This window comes from Ornithorhynchus anatinus, chromosome 2, assembly GCF_004115215.2.
Source record: "Ornithorhynchus anatinus isolate Pmale09 chromosome 2, mOrnAna1.pri.v4, whole genome shotgun sequence".
Classification (NCBI taxonomy): Eukaryota; Metazoa; Chordata; class Mammalia; order Monotremata; family Ornithorhynchidae; genus Ornithorhynchus; species Ornithorhynchus anatinus.
In genome coordinates this window covers 147,455,492-147,480,535 of record NC_041729.1, presented here as the reverse complement: position 1 = coordinate 147,480,535, position 25,044 = coordinate 147,455,492, and the positions used below count along the sequence as shown (strand labels likewise).

The following is a 25,044-nucleotide window of genomic DNA, read 5'->3' as shown; positions in this document are numbered from 1 at the left end:
CTTGTTCATCCCAAGCGCTTAGTACAGTGCTCTGCACATAGTAAGCGCTGAATAAATACTATTGAATGAATGAATGAATAGATCACACCAAACAAAGGCCACATCTGGTTTTGCAGATAGGATCAGAAAACAGCAAGGCCTAGTGGATGCCTGGGGGTCAGAGATCTGGTTTCTAATCCTCTTTCTGCCACTTGTCAACTGTAGGGTCTTGGGGAAGTCATTTAACTTCTCTGGGCCTTAGTTACCTCACTTGTAAAATGGGGATTGAGACTGTGAGTCCCAAGTTGTGTCCAACCTGATTAACTTATGTCTGCCCCAGTGCTTAGAAAAATACAGCCTTGAATGTACAGAAGTAAAATCCACCTTTCTTCTCTCTTCAAAACTTTGCAACCTATGTGCTTAAAAAACGTTAGCGATATTCCTTCGATTGTATTTCGTTCGTTCTATATTGTATTTCATTCAATATATCATCAATCAATTATATTGAGCCATTACTGTATGCAGAGCATTGTATTAAGCATTTGGGTGAAACAGTGTAACTCCTGTGAAAGATATCAGTTCTTCTCTTGGCACAACTCTAGGTAGATTTCCCAGGTTCTTCTTTAGGATCATTAAAATAGGGAAAAGTATGCCTTCTAAACTATCGGTAAATTGGTTCACTCATTTCTGCCTTAGAGATCACAGGAGTTGACCAGGATTTAAGCTTAGGGTTGCCACCCATAGGTAAATTTACCAACAATCCATTAAAAAAAAAATGCGCTGAAAGTGTTGCGGTCCAAAAGTCAGTCAAAATATTTTGACGTCTGTTAATACCGGTGGTGGACACCCAGGCATAGCAGCAGGAAGAATCTCTGGAGAGATTTCCTCCCTGGCCGTCATCTCCGCCTCCTCATTTGAAGCAGTGGTGCCTGGATGTGGAATTGATCGTCAATCCGGCCAGCTGCTCCCTATTAACTATTGCCAGTCCCTTCTTCATCCCCCGCACCCCACACACCTGCCACAGCCAGTAACATCTGCTCTCCCCTGCTTTTGCTCTATCATTTAAAAAGTTTTAGTCAACCTTGTCGTTTTTTCTGTTCGAATAAAATATTCTCAGCAGTTGGCAACCCTGCTCAGACTTTCTGTGGTCCCTACAGAATACTCCTTTTTATCATCATCATCATCACCAGTGCTATTACCTTGTATCTACCCCAGCGCTAAGAACAGTGCATGCTCATAGTAAGCGGTTAACAAATCCCATAATAATAATAATAATAATAATATTATTTATTAAGCGCTTACAATATGCAGGGCACTTCTCCCCTTTCTGGGTCACCCTGGCTTGCTCCTTTTATTCATTCCCCCTCCCAGCCCCTCGGCTTGTATCTGTATTCCTGCACAATATATTGATGTCTGTCTCCCTCTCTAGACTGTAAGCTCGTTGGGGGTAGGGAATGTATCTGTTAGATTGTTATATTGGACTCTCTCAAGCGTTTAGTGCAGTGCTCTGCACATAATAAGCTCTCAATAAATATGATGACTTACTGAATGATTACTAAGTGCTTGGGAGAGGACAATACAACAGAGTTGGCAGAGGGAAAGACATTGATAGAAATATTTTATAACATATGAGTTATTAAGAGTTCTAGGGCAAAAAGTGACCCTCAGTGTGAAAGAGCTACACTATTTATATGAAGTTGGAAGGTTGGCCCTCTGTCATCCAATTTACATTAATGCTTTCATTTTTAATTTCTCCTCTGTGGTCTGTTTGGAGTTAACAGATGTTGGAAGAATTAGGGAACATCCTTCCCATAATGTGAATCCATGCCGGTAGAACATGGTCCACGGTTGGGACAATTAGTTTGTGCCCGACACAGAGAAGCAGCATGGCTCAGTGGAAAGAGCCTGGGCTTGGGAGTCAGAGGTCATGGGTTCAGATCCCGGCTCTGCCACTTGTCAGCTGTGTGACTGTGGGCAAGTCACTTCACTTCTCTGTGCCTCAGTTACCTCATCTGTCAAATGGGGATGAAGACTGTGAGCCTCACGTAGGACAACCTGATTACCCTATATCTCCCCCAGCACTTGGAACAGTGCTCTGCACATAGTAATTGCTTAACAAAAACCATTATTATTATAGTAAGTGCTCAGTAAGTACCACTGATGGATTTGGGAAGAAACCATTGTGGGCCTGTATTTCTGCTGTTGCTGCATTTCCCAGATTCTGCCTCTGGTTCACCGCTCTGAACCCAACAATAATTTGTGTTTTTAAGGCTGTTCAATATTTAATAAAATAGCAATGACTAGGGTGTCGATGCTAGTGGTGGACAAAGCAATAATGTGGGAATATGTCCAAAAAATGGTCATGGGGCTATTTTTGAGCTATCTACCTTTTAGCGCATTAATTCCCATTGAAAAATGTTAAACATGATTGTCCCATGATCAATCGATTGTATTTATTGAGCGCTTACTGTGTGCAGATCACTGCACTAAGCACTTGGGAGAGTACAGTATAATAATAAACAGAAAGATCCCCTGCCCGCGAGGAGCTTACAGTTTAGAAGGGGAGACAGACAATATAAATAAATAACGGCTATATGTGTAAGTGCTGTGGGACTGGGAAGAAGTTGGTGAATAAAGGGAGCGAGGCAGGGTGATGCAGAAGGGAGTGGGAGAAGAGGAATGGAGGGCTTAGTCAGGGAAGGTCTCTTGGAGGAGATGTTCCTTCAAGAAGGCTTTGAAGCGGGGGGGAGAGTCATTGTTTTTTGGGTGAGAGGAGGGACAGTATTCCAGGCCAGAGGCAGGACACGGGCGAGGAGTCGGTGGCGAGATAGACGAGACCAAGGTACAGTGAGAAGGTGAGCATTAGAGGAGCGAAGTGTGTGGGCTGGGGAGAACAGGGTAGCAGAGTTGGAAGCACGTTCTCTGCCCACTGTGAACTTACAGTCTAGAGGGGAAAGTACGCGATCCTTCGACACCACAGCTGTTGTTCAAGGAGAGCTCCCTGTATGAGTCAGAATTACTTGAGCTTCCTTCCTCATGCTATCAGTCCAGTGCCTTAATTTTGAGTATTTCTCTTGCATAAGTCAATTCGAACTGTGTGATTTCCATTTACTTCACTTTAATTCAATTTATAAAAAATTTATCTTCTAGGTATGATGTGGATTCAAAGAGCCCCAATTTATCCAAACATGTAAGTTCATTCATTTATTCTTTCAAAAGTGTAAACTGAGCTCCTATCATGTGCAGACCACTATCTTAACAATTTAAGAGAGTAAAAGCCCAGTATTGACACCGTCACTGCCCTTGAGGAGATTACAGTCCGATGGGGAGATAGGCAGGTACAGATAGTAAACATACAATGAAAACAGGGGGAGAAGTTGATTTAAACAATCTGGAATAATATTTCTCTGAAGATATTGCTTGGCATGAAAGGAAAAATCTTGCTGGTAGCTTTTGTTGAAGCTCCTTCCCCTAAGATGTTCACGGTCTCCTGTTCATCCTTACCTTCCATTTTCTAATGATAATAATAATAATAATGGTATTTGATAAGCATTTACTGTGTGCCAAGCATTATTCTAAGCGCTGGGGTAGATGCAAGATAATCAGGTTGTCCCATGTGGGGCTCTCAGTCTTCAACCTTATTTTCCAGATGAGGTGACTGAGGCACAGAGAAGCAAAGTGACTGGCCCATAGTCACATAGCTGACAAGAGGAGGAGCTGGCATTAGAACCCACGACCTCTGATTCCCAAGCCCGGGCTCTTTCCATTAAGCTTTTCGTGGCTACCCCAGCATTTAGAACAGGACTTGGCACTTAGTAAGCGCTTAACAAATGCCATCGTTATTATTACCTACCCCAGCACTTACCCTGATAGTGCCTGGGCTAGGGGTTGGGCTTGGGTAGGATCGAGAGCAGGAGGAAAGAAACTGTGGGCTGTAGCTCCCCGACTGGCCATCCAATCCAACCTCCTCTGTCCAAATCCCCCCTGCCTAGAGACCACGCTTGCTTCCCGCTCTCCGAACTGACCGGGCAGCCGGACCAGCTTCTGTGAAGTCACGCAGTCCACGTGCACCTTGAGAGGGGCTGCTGTGGGCAAGTCACTTAACTTCTCTGTGCCTCAGTTACCTCATCTGTAAAATGGGGATTAACTGTGAGCCCCACGGGGGACAACCTGATTACCCTGTATCTACCCCAGCGCTTAGGACAGTGCTCCGCACATAGTAACCGCTTAACAAATACCAACATTATTATCACATAGTATCTAGTAAGCGCTTAACAAATCCCATAAAAGAAAAAAAAATCTTGCCCCCGAGATACTGAAGGGGTGGGATCTATGTCAGTGCTCCTTTTGTTCATTCCTTCCAGAGGAAATGCAAGGATTTCAAAGACTTAATTAGGAGAGGTCATGCTTCTTCCCCCTTCCTCAGGCCGGCATATTAAGGAAATGCAAGGATTTCAAAGACTTAATTAGGAGAGGTCATGCTTCTTCCCCCTTCCTCAGGCCGGCATATTAAATTTTGGGGATTTCCCGTCATGAGAAATGAAGAAGCTTCATCCGGCCATAAGGACTTGGGGATCAAGAACTTAAGCAAAGGATCGTAGTGCAAGTAGTTTTCATTCATTCATTCATTCAGTTGCATTTATTGAGCGCTTACTGTGTGCAGAGCACTGTACTAAGTGCTTGGGAGAGTACAGTCCAACGATAAAGAGACATTCCCTGCCCACAGCGAGCTTGCGGTCTAGAGGGGATGTGCCCTGCCGGGGCAACAGAGCGTAGCTAGTGAGTGGGTGGGCAGAGGTGCAGCCAGAATCGCAAGAGCATGACCGAAGCTTCTGCCCCAAACTGCACCCGCGGTGCTGAAGCTCTGCCTCGGCAGACCTGCGGAGTTGTCTTTTTCGTTGAAGATGATGATGATGGTGATTGTGAGACCATATCCACAAGTGGGAGTCTCTCTGAGAGGGAATCGCTGCAATCAGTCGCTCCATCCATCAGTTGTATTTACTGAGCACCTACTGTGCTCAGAGCACTGTGCTAAGTGCTTGGGAAAGAACAGTACGGTAGAGTTAGTAGATATGATCCTTTTGGGCATGAAAAGCCGCGTGGCTTAGTGGATAGAGCACGGGCTCTGAGTCAGAAGGATCTGGATTCGAATCTCGGCTGGGCCACGTGTCTGCCGTGTGACCTCGGGTGGGTCACTTCACCTCTCTGGGCCTCAGTTACCTCATCTGCAAATGGGGATTCAAACTGTGAGCCCCATGTGGGACAGGGACTGTGTCCAACTTGATTAATTTGTATCTACCCCGGTGCTTGGCACATAAATGGGCTTAACAAGTACCATGATTATCATTTTTATTGCCCTTAAGGGGATTCCAGTCTAACACACCTTTGTCCGTGGCATCTTTATACCCCCCCGTCATCTGGGTGAACGTTGGTCGGACACGAACAGTCAAAAGAGAGAAGCTATGTTCGGCCCTCAGGAGGCCAAGTGCTCGACTGGTTTTTGCGGTAGTGTTGCCGTTTTGCTTTGAATCACTTGCTAGACTTTCTCACTTGGCCTCCTGGGCCCAGCAGCACTTTTTTTGGGGGGTATTTATCAAGCGGCGACTCTGTGTCGGGCACTTTACTAAGAGCTGCAGTCGATACAAGTTAATGAGGTTGGACAAAGTCCATGTCCCATATGGGGCTCACGATCTTCGGCCCCATTTTATAGATGGGGTAACTGAGGCCCAGAGATGTGAAGCGACTTGCCCAAGGTCATAGAACAGATGAGCGTTAGAGCCGGGATTAGACCCCAGGTCCTTCTGACTTGCAGGCTCGTGCTCTAACCACTGAGCCACGCCGTACGTGACATGTGTCGACAGGGAGAATGGGTGCAGTCGGAGGATGTAGAACAGACTGTCGTGATGACAGCCATAGCAGCCTGTATTGCTAATAATAACGATGATAATTGTGGTATTTGTTAAGGGCTTACTATGTGCCTAGCACTGTTCTAGGCGCTGGGGTAGCTACAAGGTAATCAGGTTGAACACAGTCCCTGTCCCACATGGGGCTCACGGTCTTGATCCCCATTTTACAGATGAGTTAACTGAGGCACAGAGAAGTTAAGTGGCTTGCCCAAGGTCACACAGCAGACATGTGGCAGTTCCGGGATTAGAACCCACATCCCCTCGTGGCTCAGAGAAGCAGCGTGGCTTAGTGGTAAGAGCATGGGCTTGGGAGTCAGAGGTCACGGGTTCTAATCCCGCCCCCGCCACCTGTCAGCCGTGTGACTTTGGGCAAGTCACTTACCTTCTCTGGGCCTCAGTTACCTCATCTGTAAAATGGGGATGAAGCCTGTGAGCCCCATGAGGGCCAAACTGATCACCTTGTATCCCCCCAGTGCTTAGAACAGTGCTTTGCACATAGTAAGGATTTAACAAATACCAACATTATTATCCCCTGACTCCCAAACCCAGGCTCTTTCCACTTAGGGCACGCTGCTGTGTCCACACCCATTTAGGAAGCTATTGCTGAGGAGGATACTCAACAATAAGAGTTCAGGGTGGTCTATTCGACTTCCTTCCTGCACCAAAAACAAACAGAAGCGGGAAACAGAGCAATAGAAGCAGCCAGAAAATACTGTTGTCTGCACAGCTTTATATAATGGAACTTGAAAATGACAGAAGTTTTTAGCAGGCCAGGCTAACTGGTTTAGGGAGCAGTAGACAATCAGGCTTCTATCTCTGACTGGTTTTGGAAGGCCTTATACCAGCTTTACTGAAAAAAAATGTGCCCGTTACCTACCTCTCCTTTTTTTATGGTATTTGTTAAGGGCTTACTACGTGCCAGGCACTGTACTGAACACTGGGGTAGATACAGGTTGTCAGGTTGGACACAGCCCCTGTCCCACATGGGGCTCACCGTCTTATCTCCATTTTCCAGATGAGGTAACTGAGGCACAGAAAAGTGAAGTGACTTGCCCAGGGTAAAGTAGCAGACACGTGGATCAGAACCCAGGTCCTCTGACTGCTCCTCTGAAGAGCGATCTCTCTATTACGTGACCCATCTTTCAATATGCTAATCAATTTCACCCAGTATTAAGATATGATAATGCCAATCCATGCCAGTCCATATGCAATGCGATAATATTATTAGTCATTATTATATTAATGAATTCTTGTCATTCAGTACCCCGATCCGTCAGAGGGGATGCAATCTAGAAATGTGCCACTTGTGGAAAATGAAAGCATAGGGTGGAAAAAAGTTAAAAACCCATTAAAAAATGTTGAAATTCAGGAGTGGAGAGAACATGGCTTTCAAGATGGCTACTCTTTTATGTCACAGCATTGGAAAGACTCATTAAAAATTGTTTGGTTAACTATTCTAGCTGCCCTCCTTTGGCCTGGATGCAATCTGAATACTATTGTCGAATGAGCTTCTCATTCAGTCAGTCGTATTTATTGAGTGCTTACTCTGTGCGGAGCACTGTACCCATTTCCAACGTGTGAAATTGTGGCATTGTGTATTGAAAGAGGTTCAATACAGCGGGTGTCAGATGCAGTAGTTAGAGAATGGGAAAGATAAAAATAAATGTATATGGAGACGGACTTGGAAGTTGACACTCTATTCCATGTTAGGAGGAACCCCACTTTCCCGATGAGTTAAATTATTTGAATGTTCAATTATATTATCTATTATGAATATGTAATGTAGCCTTTTCTTTTGCGGTGTTACATTGTGACCTTGGGCAAGTCACTTCACTTCTCTATGCCTCCGTTACCTCATCTGTAAAAATGGGGATATGAAGACTGCGAGCCCCACGTGGGACAGGGACCGTGTCCAACCTGATTTGCTTGTTTTAGGGCGGTGTCTGGCACATACTGTGTGCTTAACAAATACCACAATTATTATTGTTATTTTGCCAATTCTCCTCTGCCAATTTCCTGGTGGAAATGAGGCACACCCACCTAAATATTTTCCAGACTCGTCGCTGGCACCTGTCATCTAGATGAGCAAAACTGACAATCTTCCAGTGCATCGGTTGTAGACATTCATTCCTACATTCATTTATTCATTCGTGTTTATTGATCTCTTACTGCATGCAAAACACTGTACTAAGGTTTGGAAGGGTACACTGTAACAACATTCCCATTTCTGCCCATAACAAGCTCACGGTCTAGAGGGGAGGCAGTCATTACACTCTTACCAGCCATTCTGACAGCACTTCAGAACACTCTGTTAAATGTCATTTGTTCCCATTATTTATTTACATCGAATCGATCAGTTTTATCTAAATCATCTTGTGCACTCACCAAAATATTCTATGTGCTATAAAATATTGTGGGTGTAGAAATCTCCTTAACATCTATACTGGTATCGGTTATTCTAAATCCTTTTTAGATAGTGATAATTACTGTGATACTTGTTAAGCGCTTACTATGTGCCAGGCACTCTACTAAATGCTGGGGTGGATACGAGCAAATCAGGTTGGACACAGTCCCTGACCCACTTAGGGCTCAGTCTCAATCCCCATTTTACAGAGAATGAACTGAGGCCCAAGAGAAGTGAAGTGACTTGCTCAAGGTCACATGGCAGTCAAGTGGCGGAGTGGGGATTAGAACCCATGACCTCCTGACTCCCAGGCCCTTGCTCTATCCATTATGCAATACTGCTTCTTTAATAATAATGATAATAATAATAATGTTGGTATTTGATAAGCGCTTACTATGTGCAGAGCACTGTTCTAAGTGCTGGGGGAGATACAGGGTCATCAGGTTGTCCCACGTGAGGCTCACAGTCTTAATCCCCATTTTACAGATGAGGTCACTGAGGCCCAGAGAAGTTAAGTGACTTGCCCACAGTCACACAGCTGACAAGTGGCAGAGCCGGCATTCGAACCCATGATCTCTGACTCCCAAGCCCGGGCTCTTTCCACTGAGCCACGCTACATTTCCTGAGAAAGGCTATTCCAAGATTATCAGCAATGCCGGACATGTAAATCTTCTCTATGGGGCATAGTTGAAGTCTTTTATAATAGTGCCATGAAAATGTCGACCAATTGAAAACATTTTCATCTTTGGTACTGATTTCCCTCTTTCTCATTTTTTTAAGGCATGTAGACACCCTTTCCGCCTTTTTCAATGCAGCATTTAATTGGACATGTTTAGCTATGGCCCATTCCCAATTAGTTGAACTTTTCTTGCCCTGTTAGTTGAATTATTTGGATGTTTAATTATGATATCTGGCAATGTGTTCTTTTCTTTTGGAGTGGTTGTCATCTCAACATAGACTTGTCTAATTACCTTACAATTTTTTTCTCTTCCATAATTGCAGTGTAGAATAGCTTGGTTTATTTCAGGGTAGACTGCTTCTGTTACCCAAAGTTAATCATTATTTTTGCACTTGTCCATCAGCCATGCTATCCCGAAAGAAGATTTTTAAGATTTCTTTGCAATTGAACTGGAAAAATGTACACCTACAAATTGAATGTGCTAGCTCATAATGTCTCTTTCAAGCATCTATAAAATTATTGAAAAAAAGCAAAACAGTGTTTCGGGTTAGAAAAGACCTATGATTAATTGAGAAATTTTGAATTTTCAGAGGGTTTTAACCTCACCTACCTTTATAATACTGACACTTGAAATCTTTGGCATTTGAAGATACAAATGAATGCTTGGAGAATTAAGAATTAACATTTTGTATAGCTATATTTTCTTTTTGAAAACTAGATTGAGAAAAACTGTCAAACAAAAAGCAATGCCCCATTTAGTTTATTTTTGAAAATTTCATACAAAATTTAAAGGATATCAAAATATTTAAAGAAATGAAGAAAGTTGAATGAAGTGAAGCCAGAGAAAATACAAGGCCCTCTCAGTGAACTATAAAAATGTGTTTTATGATCAAGGAGAAATAGAATTTTTCAATTCTGTTTCCTCTTTCCTCAATTTTTCAGGATTTTCTGGGACAAGTGTTTTGCACGTTGGGAGAAATTGTTGGATCTCAGGGGAGCAGACTGGAAAAGACGATAGTGTGAGTATACGAACTGTTTAGTTTGCATTTTTCAGGATTGACAAGGTGCTGCATTCTTAGGACAAGTTGGATTCATGTAGTTTATGTACTACACGAATAAATGTTTCAAACCAAGGGCAGCTTCACTCATATGCACACACAGTAAAGTAGATACAAAGCCACTTAGGAATGCTGACCCACAGTTTCCAAGTCACTCTAACCAATCTCTTCTTTAGATGAAAGAAAAGATTGACACATGCATATTTCTAATGTTCTGCCTTATTCTGTCATTCATTTGGATCACTTATCCTTTCTTTCAGAATAATTTGAAATATTTGCAAGACTTTGCATTTTTCCCCATAGTTTATGAACCCCATCAGTAAATGTATCATGTGCAGAACACTGTATTAAGGGCTTGGGAGAGTAGAGGTAGAAACTACAATCTCTGCCTTCTAGGAGTATATAGTTTACATATAGTTGGGGTAGTGCCATACCTGTTATGTGGAAGTAGCATGTAAACTAGAGAAAATGGCTTCTGCAAGGGGACTTGATAGAGATGCGACTTGCTCAGCTACGTCTCCCTTGACAATTTTTCAGGATTTTGACAAAGGTCTTCTGGGCTATTTTTTTTTTTTTTTTACTCCTTCAATTAAAACATTGGTTTTCTCCATTCATCCTTCGCATTCTGTCTTCTGATTGGTTCCCCCGAGATCTTATCATGGAGCAAATCTTCCGGTCGGGTCCCCAGCTCCGTAGTTTAGTTTTCAAAATTTTTGCCTGTCATGCGGGAGGCACGGATTCGATTCCCCCCCATGCAAAAAATTATCAAGCTCTTACTACAGTGCTCTGTGCACAATAAGCACTCAATAAATACAACTGACCCACTCCAGTGAAGCAAGCTTCTTTTGTTGGGTGGTGGAGGAGATGGGGCAGATAGGATCGCTTATTCTGCTACACTGACAGATTCTTCTCTTGTGTCCCCTCTAAGAATATCCCTGCTAAGATTCCCTTCCTCAAGCACACGTACCAGGACCGTATTTACCCAGGCTGCCCTCCATCATTCTCCACACTCACTACATCCTACTTCTCATGGCAGCAGGCACTCTGTTTCTCAGTTCTCCTGACTAAAAGTCCGGTGCTCTTTCTTAATCAATTAATCATTGAATGGTATTTCTTGAGTGCTTACTATGTGCAGAGCACTGTACTGAGCACTTGGGAGACTACAATATAACAGAATTAGCAGACAGGTTCCCTGTCCATAATGAATTAACAGTGTGCTGGCGGGGGGGATGGACATTAATTTAAATAAATAATTTATAATGTATTAAAGATTCAGTCATTTATTCAATCATCTTTATTAAGTGCTTACTGTGTGCAGAAGACTGTACTACACTTGTGAGAGTACAACAATAAACAGACACATTCCCTGCCCATAACAAGCTTACAATCTAGTGGGGCTTTGGCGGTGGGGCGAATATCCAATGTCCAAAGGTCACAGATCCAGGTGCATAGATAATGCAGAAGAGAGAGGAAGCTGGGGAAAAGAGGGCTTAGTCGGGGAAGGCCTCTTGAAGAAGATGTGACCTCAACAATGCTTTGAAGGTAGAGAGAGTGGTGGTCTGGTGTTTGTGGACGGGGAGAGCATTCCAGGTTAGGGCAAGGACAAGGGGAAGAGATTGGCGGTGAGAGAGACGAGTGCAGGGCACAGTGAGTAAGCTGGTGCTGGAGGAGCGGAGTGTGCCTGGCTGGGCTGTCAGAGATTAGTGAGGTGAAGTAGGATGGGGCAAGCCGATTGAATGCTTTAAAGACTGGCAAGTAAGACTTCCAAAAGCAAAAACTCTTAAGAATCAATCAATTGATGGCATTTTTTGAGCACTTACTGTGTGCAGAGCACTGTAGTAAGCTTTTGGGAGAGTACAATATAACAGAGTTGGTAGGCATATTCCTTGCCCACAGTGGGAGGCAGTTTGGCCTAGTGGATGAAGCAAAGAGCTGAGAGTCAGAGGACCTGGGTTCTAATCCCGGCTCCAGCACTTGTCTGTTGTGTGACCTTGGGCAAGTCACTTCTCCGGGTCTGTTTCCTCAACTTCAAAATAGGGATTAAGACTGTGAGTCCCCTGGGACATGGATTGTATCTAACCTGATCATCTTGTATCTATCTCAGTATTTAGTAATCAGTCAATCGTATTCAGGTGGTTACTGTGTGCAGAGCACTGTACTCACATCTTGGGGGAGTCCAATTTAACAATAAGCAGACACATTCCATGCCCACAGTGAGCTTAAGTCTAGAGGGGTCCAGGTCTCCTATATGGAAGATGAGAATTCTACCACTGAAGTAGCAATGCCGATGCAAAGGGATATTTGAAATAGCCGGAGTTTGGGGGAGACTATCAGCCTGGATATGATTGCTGGAGTTCGAGGGAGCCTGTGGGAGGGGAGAGAAGTGGGAAGGGGGTCAGGATTTATTTTAAGAGGTTACCGGAAGGACGGAAGGGTGGAAGGGGAATTTTCCTCTCCCTGCAAGTCTGGCGGAGCCTCATTACCTTTTGTACAAAGTCCAGCGTAATCTGCAAACAAGTCAGTCAGTCAGTCGTACTTATTGAATTGCTTACTCTATGCAGAGCACTGTACTAAGCACTTGGCAGGTTATAATATAACACACATTCCCTGCCCACAGTGATCTTACAGTCCAGAGGGGTAGACAGACATTAATAATAATAAATTACACATGTGTACATAAGTGCTGTGGGACTGGGAGGAGGAATGAGGGGTGACACAGAAGGGAGTGGGAGAAGAGGAAAAGCGGGCTTAGTCGGGGGAGGCCTCTTGGAGGAGATGTGCCTTCAATAAACCTTTGAAGGGGGGAAGAGTAACTGTCTTTCGAATATGAGGAGGGAAAGCATGCCAGGTCAGAGGCAGGACGTGAGCGAGAGGTCAGAGGCGAGATAGATGAGATCCAGGTAGATTGAGGAGGTTGGCATTGGAGCAGTGAAGTGTGCGGGCAGGGTTGTAGTAGGAGAGTAGCAAGGTGAGGTAAAATGGGTGGTGTGATGGAGGGCTTTAAAGCCAACGGTGAGGAGTTTCTGTTTAATGTGGAAGTGGATGGGCAACCACTGGAGTTTCTTGAAGAGTAGGGAAATGTGGCCTGAATGTTTTTTTAGAAAAATGATCCAGACAGCAGAGTGAAGTGTGGTCTGGAGTGGGGAGAGTTTGGAGGCTGGCGGTCAGCAAGGAGGCCGTTACAGTAATGAAGGTGGGATAGTATAAGTAGGAGGGAAAGAAGAAAATGTTTTCCACCCGTGGCCCGAGGCTTAGAGCTCTCCGTTAGATAAATGTGACCAGAAAGGGAGTCAAAGCCAGGTCACATCGCTAAGGACTGAGGCTTCTAGCTCCAGGGCCGGTGAGGGGTGGTCCTCAGGGTGAAGGGAGGCCCTGCAGCTGAGGGAACAGGACTCTGTACTCTGCTGCCTCCCATCCTGACTCTGTACCTCATCTGTAAAATGGGGATTAAGACGGTGAGCCTCATGTGGGACAACCTGATTACCCTGTATCTATCCCAGCGCTTAGAACAGTGCTCTGCACATAGTAAGCGCTTAACAAATGCCAACATTATTATTATTATTAATAATAATTCAGGAATGAATGCCCAAGGTTGAGCCTTACTTAGTAGAACTGAAAAATGGCTCTGTAAAGCTGCCTCTCAAATCTCTGGGAATTTGCCCGATGTAGAATCCCTGTCCATAGAATAGGATTAGCTTCACTGTTCCTTTGAAAAGCATCACATTCCACTAGTTGGGAACCGCCAACCCCTGAGATTTCTCATTGTAATTCTCCAACCTTCTGTAAAGTTGACACATCTCATTAACAGTCAGTTTGAGTAAGTACTATCAATTCGAGTCAGGACCTGAGACCACAGAGGTATAAGGAACATAAAAGAGAAGCATTGTTATAGTGAGTGTTTACAAAATTTCCCAAAATACTCACTGTACCTGTTCTAATAATAATAATGATGATGATGGCGATATTTGTTAAGCACTTACTATGCACCTAACACTGTTCTAAGCTCTAGGATAGATACAAGGTAATCAGGTTGGACACAGTCCCTGTCCCACATGGGGCTCACTGTCCCAATCCCCATTTTACAGATAAGGTAACTGAGGCACAGAGAAGTGACCTGCCCTAGGTCTACCAGCGGACAAGTGGTGGAGCCAGCATTAGAAGCCATGACCTTCTGACTCCCAGGCCCATGCTCTGTCCACTGTGCCCTAAGTGCGGCGAGCACCTAACCACGCCCCACCTTTCGACTCAGAGTTAAGGTTTGGATTCCACGCACACCACCAAGAACGGCACAAACCGCACCGAGATCAGTATAGCAATACTACAGATCTGGACTCGAGAATTTACGTATGCCTAGAATCACAGTGACCGGCAGAGAGCAATATCACGTGGTCGGCATTCATTCTGCCACGGGTAACCTCTGTACCACAGAAACACTCTGGGTTCCAGCTGTAAGTACCCTCTAGACTACGAGCTCATTGTGGGCAGGGGATGTGTCTTTTTATTGTTGTATTTTACTCTCCCAAGCATTTAGCACAGTGCTCTGCACCTAGTAAGCACTCAATAAAAGCGAATGAATGAAGGAGTGTCCTCGGCTTTAAGACCTTGCTGCTCTTCTATATCAATCAATCATATTTATCGAACACTTACTTTCTGCAGAGCACTTTACCACGTAGTCAGTTATCAATCAGTGCTATTTATTGAACGTTTACCGTCGGCAGAGCGCTGTACTGAGGTCATGGGAGCGTACAGCGTAAGAGTTGGTAGGGACGTTTTCTGCCCTCATTGAGCTTAGCGGAATGTTCTTTCAGCATTATGGAGATGAGTGCTATAAATGATTTGAGAAGCAACGTGGCCTGGTGGATAGAACCTGGTCCTGGGAGTCAGAAGGGCATGGGTTCGAATCCCGGCTCTGCCTCTTGTCTGCTGTATGACCTTTGGCAAGTCACTTCACTTCTCTGGGTCTCAGTTACCCCATCTGCAAAATGGGGATTGAAACTGCGAGCCCCACCTGAGACAGGGACTGTGTCTAACCCAATTTGCTTGTATCCACCCCAGTGCTTAGTACAGTGCCTGGCACATAGTAAGCCCTTAACAAATACCATAATTATTATTATTACCTTGCCGTTCCTGGATAGGGGAATGTTGGTTTACATTCCTCTGTGGGTTTGATACATCGCTTTTTTGGGGGAGAGATACCCAACACAGGCCCAGCATTGTCGCTGAGTTTCAGACCGAACATGGTCACTGAGGATACTTCCTCAGATACAGTGGTCTCGGAGGCTTCCCTTACCTGTCTGAGTTCGCGTAGGCTAAGCCTGTATTCCCTGCCCCTTTCCTCCCCTCTTGGATGTAGCCTTAGCTCACGACCCTCCCTACAGTCAAGGAAGTAGACCTGAGCCTGATGGTAATTAGAACGACGATAGTACCTGTTAAGCGCTTACTAGGTGACAAGCACTGTTCTGAGCGCTGGGGTCGCCCCACATGGGGCTCACAGTCCTAGCAGCGTGGCTCAGTGGAAAGAGCCCGAGCTTGGGAGTCAGAGTTCATGGGTTCGAATCCCGGCTCTGCCACTTGGCAGCTGTGTGACTGTGGGCAAGTCACTTCACTTCTCTGGGCCTCAGTTCCCTCATCTGTAAAATGGGGATTAACTGTGAGCCTCACGTGGGACAACCTGATGACCCTGTATCTCCCCCAGCGCTTAGAACAGTGCTCTGTACATAGTAAGCGCTTAACAAATACCAACATTATTAGTAGGAGGGAGAACAGGGATTGAATCCCCATTTTATAGATGAGGCTAAGTGAGGCCTAGAGAAGTGATGTGACTTACTCAAGGGCACACAGCAGGCAGGCAGCAGAGATCCCCTTGGGTAATGGGTCCTCATCTGAGCAGAAGATAATGCTATAGATATATGTAGCAGGCCCGATTATGCCTTTGTTTATGTCCGCTATGGTTTTCCTCACACTTGATGTTAAATATATCGAGGTTGCACCTCTATTTCATTCCACTCTAATTCGAGCTCATTTCTCACATGAAACCTATCTGTCCCCATAATTAGATAAGAAGAACAAAAGGGGATAAAATTGCTGGAATTTAATAACTTGGACATTGAGATCATTCTAGGTATCAAAATGATCTGGGAATATTCAAAAAATTCATTAATTTTCAAAGAATCCCAAGCTGAACATCTAGGAACTCCACAATCAAAAGTTGTGCAAGGCTCCCTTTTAGAACTATTTTGGCTCTAGGAAACTTTATGCCTTCTTTTTTCAGGGAACTACAGTATTTAGATTTCACATCTAGTTTGTGTGGCTATATGCCTTCTTAATGGTCGTATTGTTAAGAAAATCGAAATGAGTCGGGAAATGGTAATTGGATTAATTACTTCAAGTGCGCTCAGAAAGCAACCCCTGAATATTAAGAATGATAACTCATCTGTGGTTTTGATTAATTTAAGGAGAAGATTTGAATTTTAAATATGTGTCGACCTCAGGAGTTAAGTAACTAAACTTTAAGTAATATTTGTGCTATTTGTTAAGCACTTACTATGTGGCAGGCACTGTACTGGGCCCTTGGGTAGATACAAGGTAATTGGGTTGTACACAGACTCTGTCCCACATAGGACTCTCAGTCTTAATCCCCATTTTCTAGACGAGGGAACTGAGGCCCAGAGAAGTGAAGTGACTTGCTCAAGGTCACACGGCAGACGGATGGCGGAGTCCGGATTAGAACCCGGGTCCTTATGACTCCAAGGCCCGTGCTCTATCCACTAAGCCATGTTGCTTCTCAAGTGTTTAAGGAAGCACTTTAGCATTACCTTTATCAAATGTAGGTAGCTGTACTCACCATTGCTCAGGAACTTTTCTAGAGGAAGCATTTATTCGTTTTCTGTGAAATAGATTTAGTCAATTGTATGTCTTGATTTCTGTGTGCAGACCACTGTACTAAGCACTTGTAGTGGGTGGGGAATATGTTTGTTGTTGTAGTGTGCTCTCCCAAGTGCTTAATTCAGTGCTTTGCACACAAGCGCTCAATAAATATTATTGAATGAATGAATACTAGAGAGGGAAGGTCCCCCACCCCCCATATCTATTCTCCCAGATACGATTTTATCCCCAACCAATAATAATATTAATAATAATTATGGCATTTGTTAAGCGGTTACCATATGCCAAGCGCTGGGGCCCAACTACTTAGTACAGTGCTCTGCACATAGGAAGCACTCAATAAATAATAATGTTGGTATTTGTTAAGCGCTTACTATGTGCAGAGCACTGTTCTAAGCTCCGGGATAGATGCAGGGTAATCGGGTTGCCCTACATGGGGCTTACAGTTTTAATCGCCAATTTACAGATGAGGGAACTGAGGCACAGAGAAGTGAAGTGACTTGCCCACAATCACACAGCTGACAAGTGGCAGAGCTGGGATTTGAACCCGTGACCTCTGACTCCCAAGCCCGGGTTCTTTCCCCTGAGTCACGCATACGCCGCACATGGGCCTCCCAGTCAATATAGGAAGGAGAGCAGATACTGAATTCCCATTTCACAGATGAGAAAATTGAGCCTCTGAGGCATTTAGTGACTTACCCAGGGTCACACAGCGGGCAAGTGGTGGAGCCAGGATGAGAACCCAGGTCCTTCTCACTCCCAGGCTCGTGGTCTATCCACCAGGCCACGCTCAAAGAGCTAGGAAACTAATTTCTAAGAAATTGGGGTGTGCGAGTGAATTTCAGATATATTTTTCATTTAAATTACCTTCCGCTAAAGCTAACAATGGAAAGTTGTGGGGCTGCTGAACATTGAATTACATATAATCATGAAAGCACAGGACTGTAATAGTCATTGAGTAGTAACAATGCGGTAGAAGCTGGGCAAAGCAGAGGAGGAATCAATTTTTCCGCAGGAGGTTCCATAATTTCCATTAATTGGGGCTTGCATATCCAGATGGAAGTTCCTAATGATGTCCTAGTCTCCTGTTTGTTCCTACTTAACTCTGTCGACCTCTGCTCCTTCCCACTCGTCCACTGACCATCCATTCATTCAGTTGTATTGATTGAACGCTCACTGTGTGCAGCGCACTGTACTAAGCGCTCGGGAGAGTACAGTACAACAGTAAACAGACATAATCTCCGCCTGCAAGGAACTCACAGTCTAGAGGTGTGGAGACAGGCATTAATTGCCCGCACAATTCGCTCTTCTGATGCTAACCTTCTCACTGTCCCTTGATCTCGCCTGTCTCGCCGCCGACGCCCGGCCCACGTCCTACCTCTGGCCTGGAACACCCTCCCTCCTCACATTGCCAAACTCTTTTCCTCCCTTCAAAGCCTTCCTGAAGGCACATCTCTTCCAAGAGGCCTTTCCAGACTAAGCCCCACTTTTCTCATCTCCTGCTCCCTTCTGCATCACCCTGACTCGCTCCCTTTGATCTCCCCCCCCCCCAAGCCCGACGGCACTAATGTCCATGTCTGTCATTTTATTTATCTGTAGTTTATTTGTATCGACGTGTGTCTCCCCCCTCTAGACTGTGAGCTCGTTGTGGGCAGGGTACGATATTGTTGTATCGTACTTTCCCTAGCGCTTAGTGTAGTGCTCTGCACATAGTAAATGCTTAATCAATACGGTTGAACGAATTGAGTGAATGAATCAATAAATAACCAATATGAACACTGCGGTGTAGGGCTGGGAGAGGGGATGAAAAAAGGGAGCAAGTCAGGGTGACGCAGAAGGGAGTAGGAGAAGAGGAAAGGGGGGCTTAGTCTGGGAAGGCCTCTTGGAGAAGATGTGCCCTCAACAAGGCTCTGAAGGCAGGGAGAGGAATTGTCGGATTTGAGGAGGGAGGGCCTTCCAGGCCGGAGGCAGGATGTGGGTGACTGCTCAGTGTCGAGATAGGCGAGATCAAGACACAGTGAGAAGGTGAGCACTTGAGAAATGAAGTGCGCAGGCTGGATTGTAGTAGGAGAGTAGCTTGGTGAGGTAGGAGGGGACAAGGTGATTGACTGCTTTAAAGGCAATGGTGAGGAGTTTTTGATGCCGAGGTGGCTAGGCAACCACTGGAGTTTTTTGAGGAGTGGGGAAACGTGTCCACCGCGGGACACATGCTTAATCTCATCGTCACTGATCATTGTACCATTTCTAACTTGACTTCACCTCTCAGTTACCACTCTGCAACCGTAATCTCCTTACCGGCTACACTTCCACATCCTGTTCTCCCCCTCCACAGAGACCTCTGAATTCTACACTGCCTCCTGAATTCCAGGCCATCATAATCTATCTGGAATTTCTACCCAACTGTCCTCTCTCTTGATGCATACGTTGACACTCATACTTACCCATTTTCTGCCAGACTCAACTCCCTCGTGTCTTCCGTTGTTAATTTTGGTCCACCAACCCCCAACTTGTATCTCCACCAGAGAAGCAGCCTGGTCTAGTGGAAAGAGCACAGGTTCGGAGTGAGAGGACCTCAATCAGTCAATCAGTCATATTTATCAAGCGCTTACTGTGTGCAGAGCACCGTACTAAGTGCTTGGAAGAGTACATTATAACGGAATTGGTAGACACGTTCTCTCCCCCAGTGAGTTTCCGACCTGTAGGACCTGGGTTCTAATCCCATGTCCATCAGGTAACTACCTGTGTGACCTTGGACAACTGACTTCACTCTCTGCTGTGGTTTCCTCATCTGTAAAATGGGGATTAAAAACCTGTTTGTCCACATAATTAGATTGGGCGCCCCAAATGGGATTGAGACTGTGTCTGACTTGATTAACTTGATTCTACCCCAGCTCTTAGAACAGTGCTTGGCACAGAGTGAGCACTTAACCGATATTATTATCATCATTATTGTTATAGTCATTACTATTGTTATTCTTATCGCTTTGCTCTTGCTCTGCTCCGGGGCTTGGGCCACTGAGTGACAGAAATATGAGCTTTGGGCTGACTTTGGGTACTATGAAATCATTTTTACTTTTCTCTCCCCTCTCTTCCAGTTAGTGTATCATTGAGCATTTACTGTGTACTGAGCAGTGCTGAGCTCTTGAGTGGGTAAAATTCAGTGGAGTTGTTAGACCTTATCCCTGCCCTCAAAGAGCTTAATAATAACAATAATAATAATAATAATGTTAATAATGTTGGTATTGTTAAGTGCTTACTATGCGCCGAGCACTGTTCTAAGCGCTGGGGTAGACACAGGGGAATCAGGTTGTCCCACGTGGGGCTCACAGTCTTCATCTCCATTTTACAGATGAGGTAACTGAGGCACTGAGAAGTTAAGTGACTTGCCCAGAGTCACACAGCCGACAAGTGGCCGAGCCGGGATTCGAACCCATGACCTTTGACTGCAAAACCCGTGCTCTTTCCACTGAGCCACGCTAATTGTGGTATTTGTTAAGCGCTTACTAATTGCCAGGCACTGTACTAAGCACTGGGGTGGGTACAAGCAAATAGGGATGGATTCAGTCCCTGTCCTGCATGGGGCTCACCGTCTCAGTCCCCGTTTAACAGATGAGATAACTGAGGCACAGAGAAGTGAAGTGACTTCTCCAAGGCTACAAAGCAGACAAGTGGTGGAGGCAGAATTAGAACCCATGACCTTCTGACTCCCAGGCCTGTGCACTATCCACTACGCCATATTGCTTCTCAATTCAGTGTGGGATACAAGCTTTAAAATAAATCATAGATGGGGGAAGCAGCAAAGTCAAAGGATAAGTACGTAAGTGTACTGGGGATGGGGTGAATATCGAGTGCTTAGGGTTTGCGGACTCAAGTGCGTAGGCAACGCAGAAGGGAGGGCGGATAGGGTGGGGAAAGGAGAGGTGAGTCAGGGAAGGCGTCCTGGAGCAGGTATGATTCCCGGGACACCCAGGAGGGAAGCCACAGGGAAGGGGGGAACTGTAGGAGAGACCCACGCGAAGCACGTTAAATGAGTTAGTGTTAAAGGAGCGAGGTGTGGGGGCTGGATCGTAGTGGGAGAGGAGTGAGGTTATACAGGAGGGGGAGAACGGATTGAGTTCCATTAAGGCCTAGAGTAATAATAATCATGGTATTTGTTAAGTGCTTACTTTGTGCTTACTTCTAAGCACTGGGGTGAATATAAGCAAATCGGCCTGGACACAGTCCCTGTCCCACCTGGGGCGCTCAGTTTCAACTCCCATTTTGCAGGTGAGGGAACTGAGGCCCAGAAGTGACTTGTCCAAGGTCACACAGCAGACAAGTGGGGGATCTGGGATTAGAACCCATGACCTGAGTCCCAGGCCCGTGCTCTAGCCACTACACCAGGCTGCTTCTCATTATAATAAAGTGTCAAGGTTCAAGTGGCCGAGTTTGATGCGGAGATGGATGGGCAAACAACCACTGGACATTTTGAGGACTGGGAATTGTGAACATAAGCAGCCTATACCCGTGGAAAGCGCTCAGGCCTGGGTTCTAATCCTGGCTCTGTCGCTCAAGCTATGGGACCTGGTGTAAGTCACTTGACTTCTGTGTGTCTCAGTTTCTCCATCTATAAAATGGGGATTGAATACCTATTCTTCATCATCTCACTTAGATTGTGAATGCTCCGGGAAACAGGACCATGTCTCATTCTCACCTGCTTATTCTTTCCCAGCAGTCAAAGGTCGTGGGTTCGAATCCCCGCTGTGCTACTTGTCAGCTGTGTGACTTTGAGCAGGTCACCTCACTTCTCTGTGCCTCAGTTACCTCATCTGTAAAATGGGGATTAAGACTGTGAGCCCCACGTGAGGCAACCTGATCATATTGTATCCCCCAGCGCTTAGAACAGTGCTTTGCACATCGTAAGCGCTTCACAAATACCATCTTTACTAAGCCCAAAGGAAGTGATTGGTAAATACTGTTACTATGACTGCTAGTACAGTGCTTGGCACAACGTAAGCAGTTAACACAGTTGATTGGTGGTGTTATTGTTATGATGATGATCAATCAAAGCTATTTGAGTGCTTACTGTGTGTAAAGAACTGTACTCAGCGTTTGGGAGAGGACAATCCAACAGAGTTGACAGACACATTCCTTACCCACAACAAGTTTACAGTGTAGATGGGGAGGCAGACATTAATATAGAGTTTTTAAAAATTACAGATATATACATAAGTGCTGTGGAGCTGAGGATCGGGTGAATACCAAGTGCCAATATAAGAATCAACATGGCCTAGTGGAGAGTGCACAAGAGCTGGGTTTTAATCCTGGCTCTGACACTTGTCTGCTGCGTGACCTTGGGCAAGTCACTTCACTATGTCTCAGTTATCTCATTTTTAAAATGGAGATTAAGACGGTGAGTCCTAAGTAGGACAGGGACTGTCTAAGCAGATTATCCTGTATCTACTCCGGTGCAAAGTACAGTGCCTGGCACATAGTGAACACTTGAAAAACAGTTAAAAAAAAAAGAGTGCCCAAAATGTCACCTGGGAGTCATGAGGTCATGGATTCTAATCCCAGCTTCACCACCTGTCTGCTGTCACCTTGGGCAAGTCACTTCACTTCTCTGTGCCTCAGTTCCCTCATCTGCAAAATGAGGATTGAGACTGTGAGCCCCCTGTGGGACAGGAACTGTGTCCAAACCTGATGTACTTGTATCTACCCCAGTGCCTTGCACATAGTAAATGCTTAACAGATACCATAATTATTATTATTCGTTTAAGAAGTTAGTTGAAGGCATGAGAACGAATGAGTTCTCCAAGGGAGTGGGTGCTGATGGAGAATAGATGGGGACTCAGAACTGAACTTTGAGGAAACATTGCTGTCAGAGAGTGGAAGGAAATCTATATTATTATCATTATTATTATTATCATCATCATCATCATCACTATTGTTCATCAAAATAATCCAGGCAGCAGAAGGAAATGGGCACTTGGAAAGAGAGAGGCTGGAGGCAGGGAGGACAATAAGGAAGTTTTTGCAGTAGTCTTCCATTCAGCAACACAGTCAATAAATTGTATTTGAGTGCTTACTGTGTGAGTACTTTTTTTTTTACGGTATTTGTTAAGCACTTATTCTGTGCCAGATACTGCACTAAGCACTGGGATAGATACAAGCTAATCAGGTTGGACACAGTCCCTGTCCCACATGGGGCTCACAGTCTTAATCCCCATTTTACAGATGAGGTAACTGGAGCACAGAGAAGTTAATGACTTGCCGAAGGTCACACAGCAGACCAGTGGCAGAGTCAGGATTAGAACCCAGGTCCCGCTGACTCCCAGATCCGTTCTTTATCTACTAAGCCACACTGCTTTTCTGGTGCTTGGAAAAATCAGTCCGTCATATTTACTGAGGGTTTACTGTGTTCAGGGCAGTGTACTGAACACTTGGGAGAGTACAACACAACAATATAACAGACACATTACCTGAAAAATACAATATAATAGAGTTGGTAGATGCCATCTCTGCCCAGAAGAACCTTACAGTCTAATAATAATAATGATTGTGATATTTGAGTGTTTATTATGTGCCAAGCTCTGCACTAAGTACTGGGGTAGATATAAGATAATAATAAAGTTGGTATTTGCTAAGCGCTTATTATGTTCAGACCACTGTTCTAAGCGCTGGGGTAGATACAGGGTAATCAGGTTGTCCCACGTGGGGCTCACCGTCTTAATCCCCATTTTACAGATGAGGTCACTGAGGCACCGAGAAGTGAAGTGACTTGCCCACAGTCACACAGCTGACGAGTGGCAGAGCAGGGATTTGAACCCATGACCTCTGACTCCCAAGCCCGGACTCGTTCCACTGAGCCACGCTGCATCTCTGTTAATTAGGTCCCACGTGGGGCTCACATTCTAAGTAGGAGGGAACCCGAGGTATTGAATCCCCATTTTGCCGTTGAGGGAACTGAGGCCCAGAGAAGATAAGGTACTTACCCAAGGTCACCCAGCAGGTGGGTGGCACAACCACCCAGGTTCTCTGACTCCCAGGCCCCTGCTCTTTCCACTAGGCCATGCTGCTTCCTCATTTCGGTGCCCGTCCGGATATAGGAGACAGACATTAAAATGAATTACAGATACGCTACTTCCTCTCTCTCGTCAATTCCCATGCTCGTTAACCCCACCGACTATTCCAGACCTGTACCTTGTCCTGTAGACTTAACCGACTCTTTTAATGCAGAGAGAACCGGTCGTTAGGGGCAGGGAATGTCACCGTTTATTGTTGCGTTGTACTTTCCCAAGTGCTTAGTAGAGTGCTCTGCATACAATAAGCGCTCAAGAAATATGATGGAGTCAATGAATATAATCCCTATTTTGTAGATGAAATCATTGAAGCCCAGAGAAGTGTGGCTTGCCCTAGGTGAAACAGTAGGTAAGTGTCAGAGCCAGTAAAAGAACCCAGGTCCCCCGACTCCCAGCCTGTGCTATTTTTACTAGTCTGCATTCTATTTCATTCATTCATTCATTCAATAGCATTTATTGAGCGCTTACTATGTGCAGAGCACTGTACTAAGCGCTTGGAATGGACAAGTCGGCAACAGATAGAGACGGTCCCTGCCCTTTGACGGGCTCACGGTCTAATCGGGGGAGACGGGCAGACGAGAACGATGGCAGTAAATAGAATCGAGGGGAAGAACGTCTCATTAAAACACTAGCAAATAAATAGAATCGAGGTGATGTACATCTCATTAACAAAATAAATAGGGTAATGAAGATATAGAGTTGAGCGGACGAGTACGGTGTCGAGGGGATGGGACGGGATGGGGGAGGAGGAGAGGGAAAGAGGGGAGAAGAGGGTTTAGCTGCGGAGAGGTGAAGGGGGGGGTAGCAGGAGCAGAGGGCAAAGGGGAGCTCAGTGTGGGAAGGCCTCTTGGAGGTGGTGAGCTCCCGGTAGGGCTTTGAAGAGGGGAAGAGAGTTAGTTTGGCGGAGGTGAGGAGGGAGGGCGTTCCGGGACCGCGGGAGGACGTGGCCCAGAGGATGACGGCGGGATAGGCGAGAACGGGGGACGGTGAGGAGGTGGGCGGCAGAGGAGCGGAGCGTGCGGGGTTGGCGGTAGAAAGAGAGAAGGGAGGAGAGGTAGGAGGGGGCAAGGGG

General features: G+C 45.3%; 1 protein-coding gene across 2 annotated transcripts in view; it reads left to right on the top strand.

Annotated features, from left to right (window-relative positions):
- Positions 1 to 25,044, top strand: part of CPNE8 (copine 8) — a 296,420-nt gene that overhangs the window by 91,955 nt on the left and 179,421 nt on the right. For both annotated transcript variants that reach the window (XM_029058426.1, XM_039911231.1), the window contains exons 5-6: positions 3,130 to 3,169; positions 9,911 to 9,987. In XM_029058426.1, the coding sequence (XP_028914259.1) occupies positions 3,130 to 3,169; positions 9,911 to 9,987 (117 nt within the window). The remainder of the gene's footprint in view (positions 1 to 3,129; positions 3,170 to 9,910; positions 9,988 to 25,044) is intronic.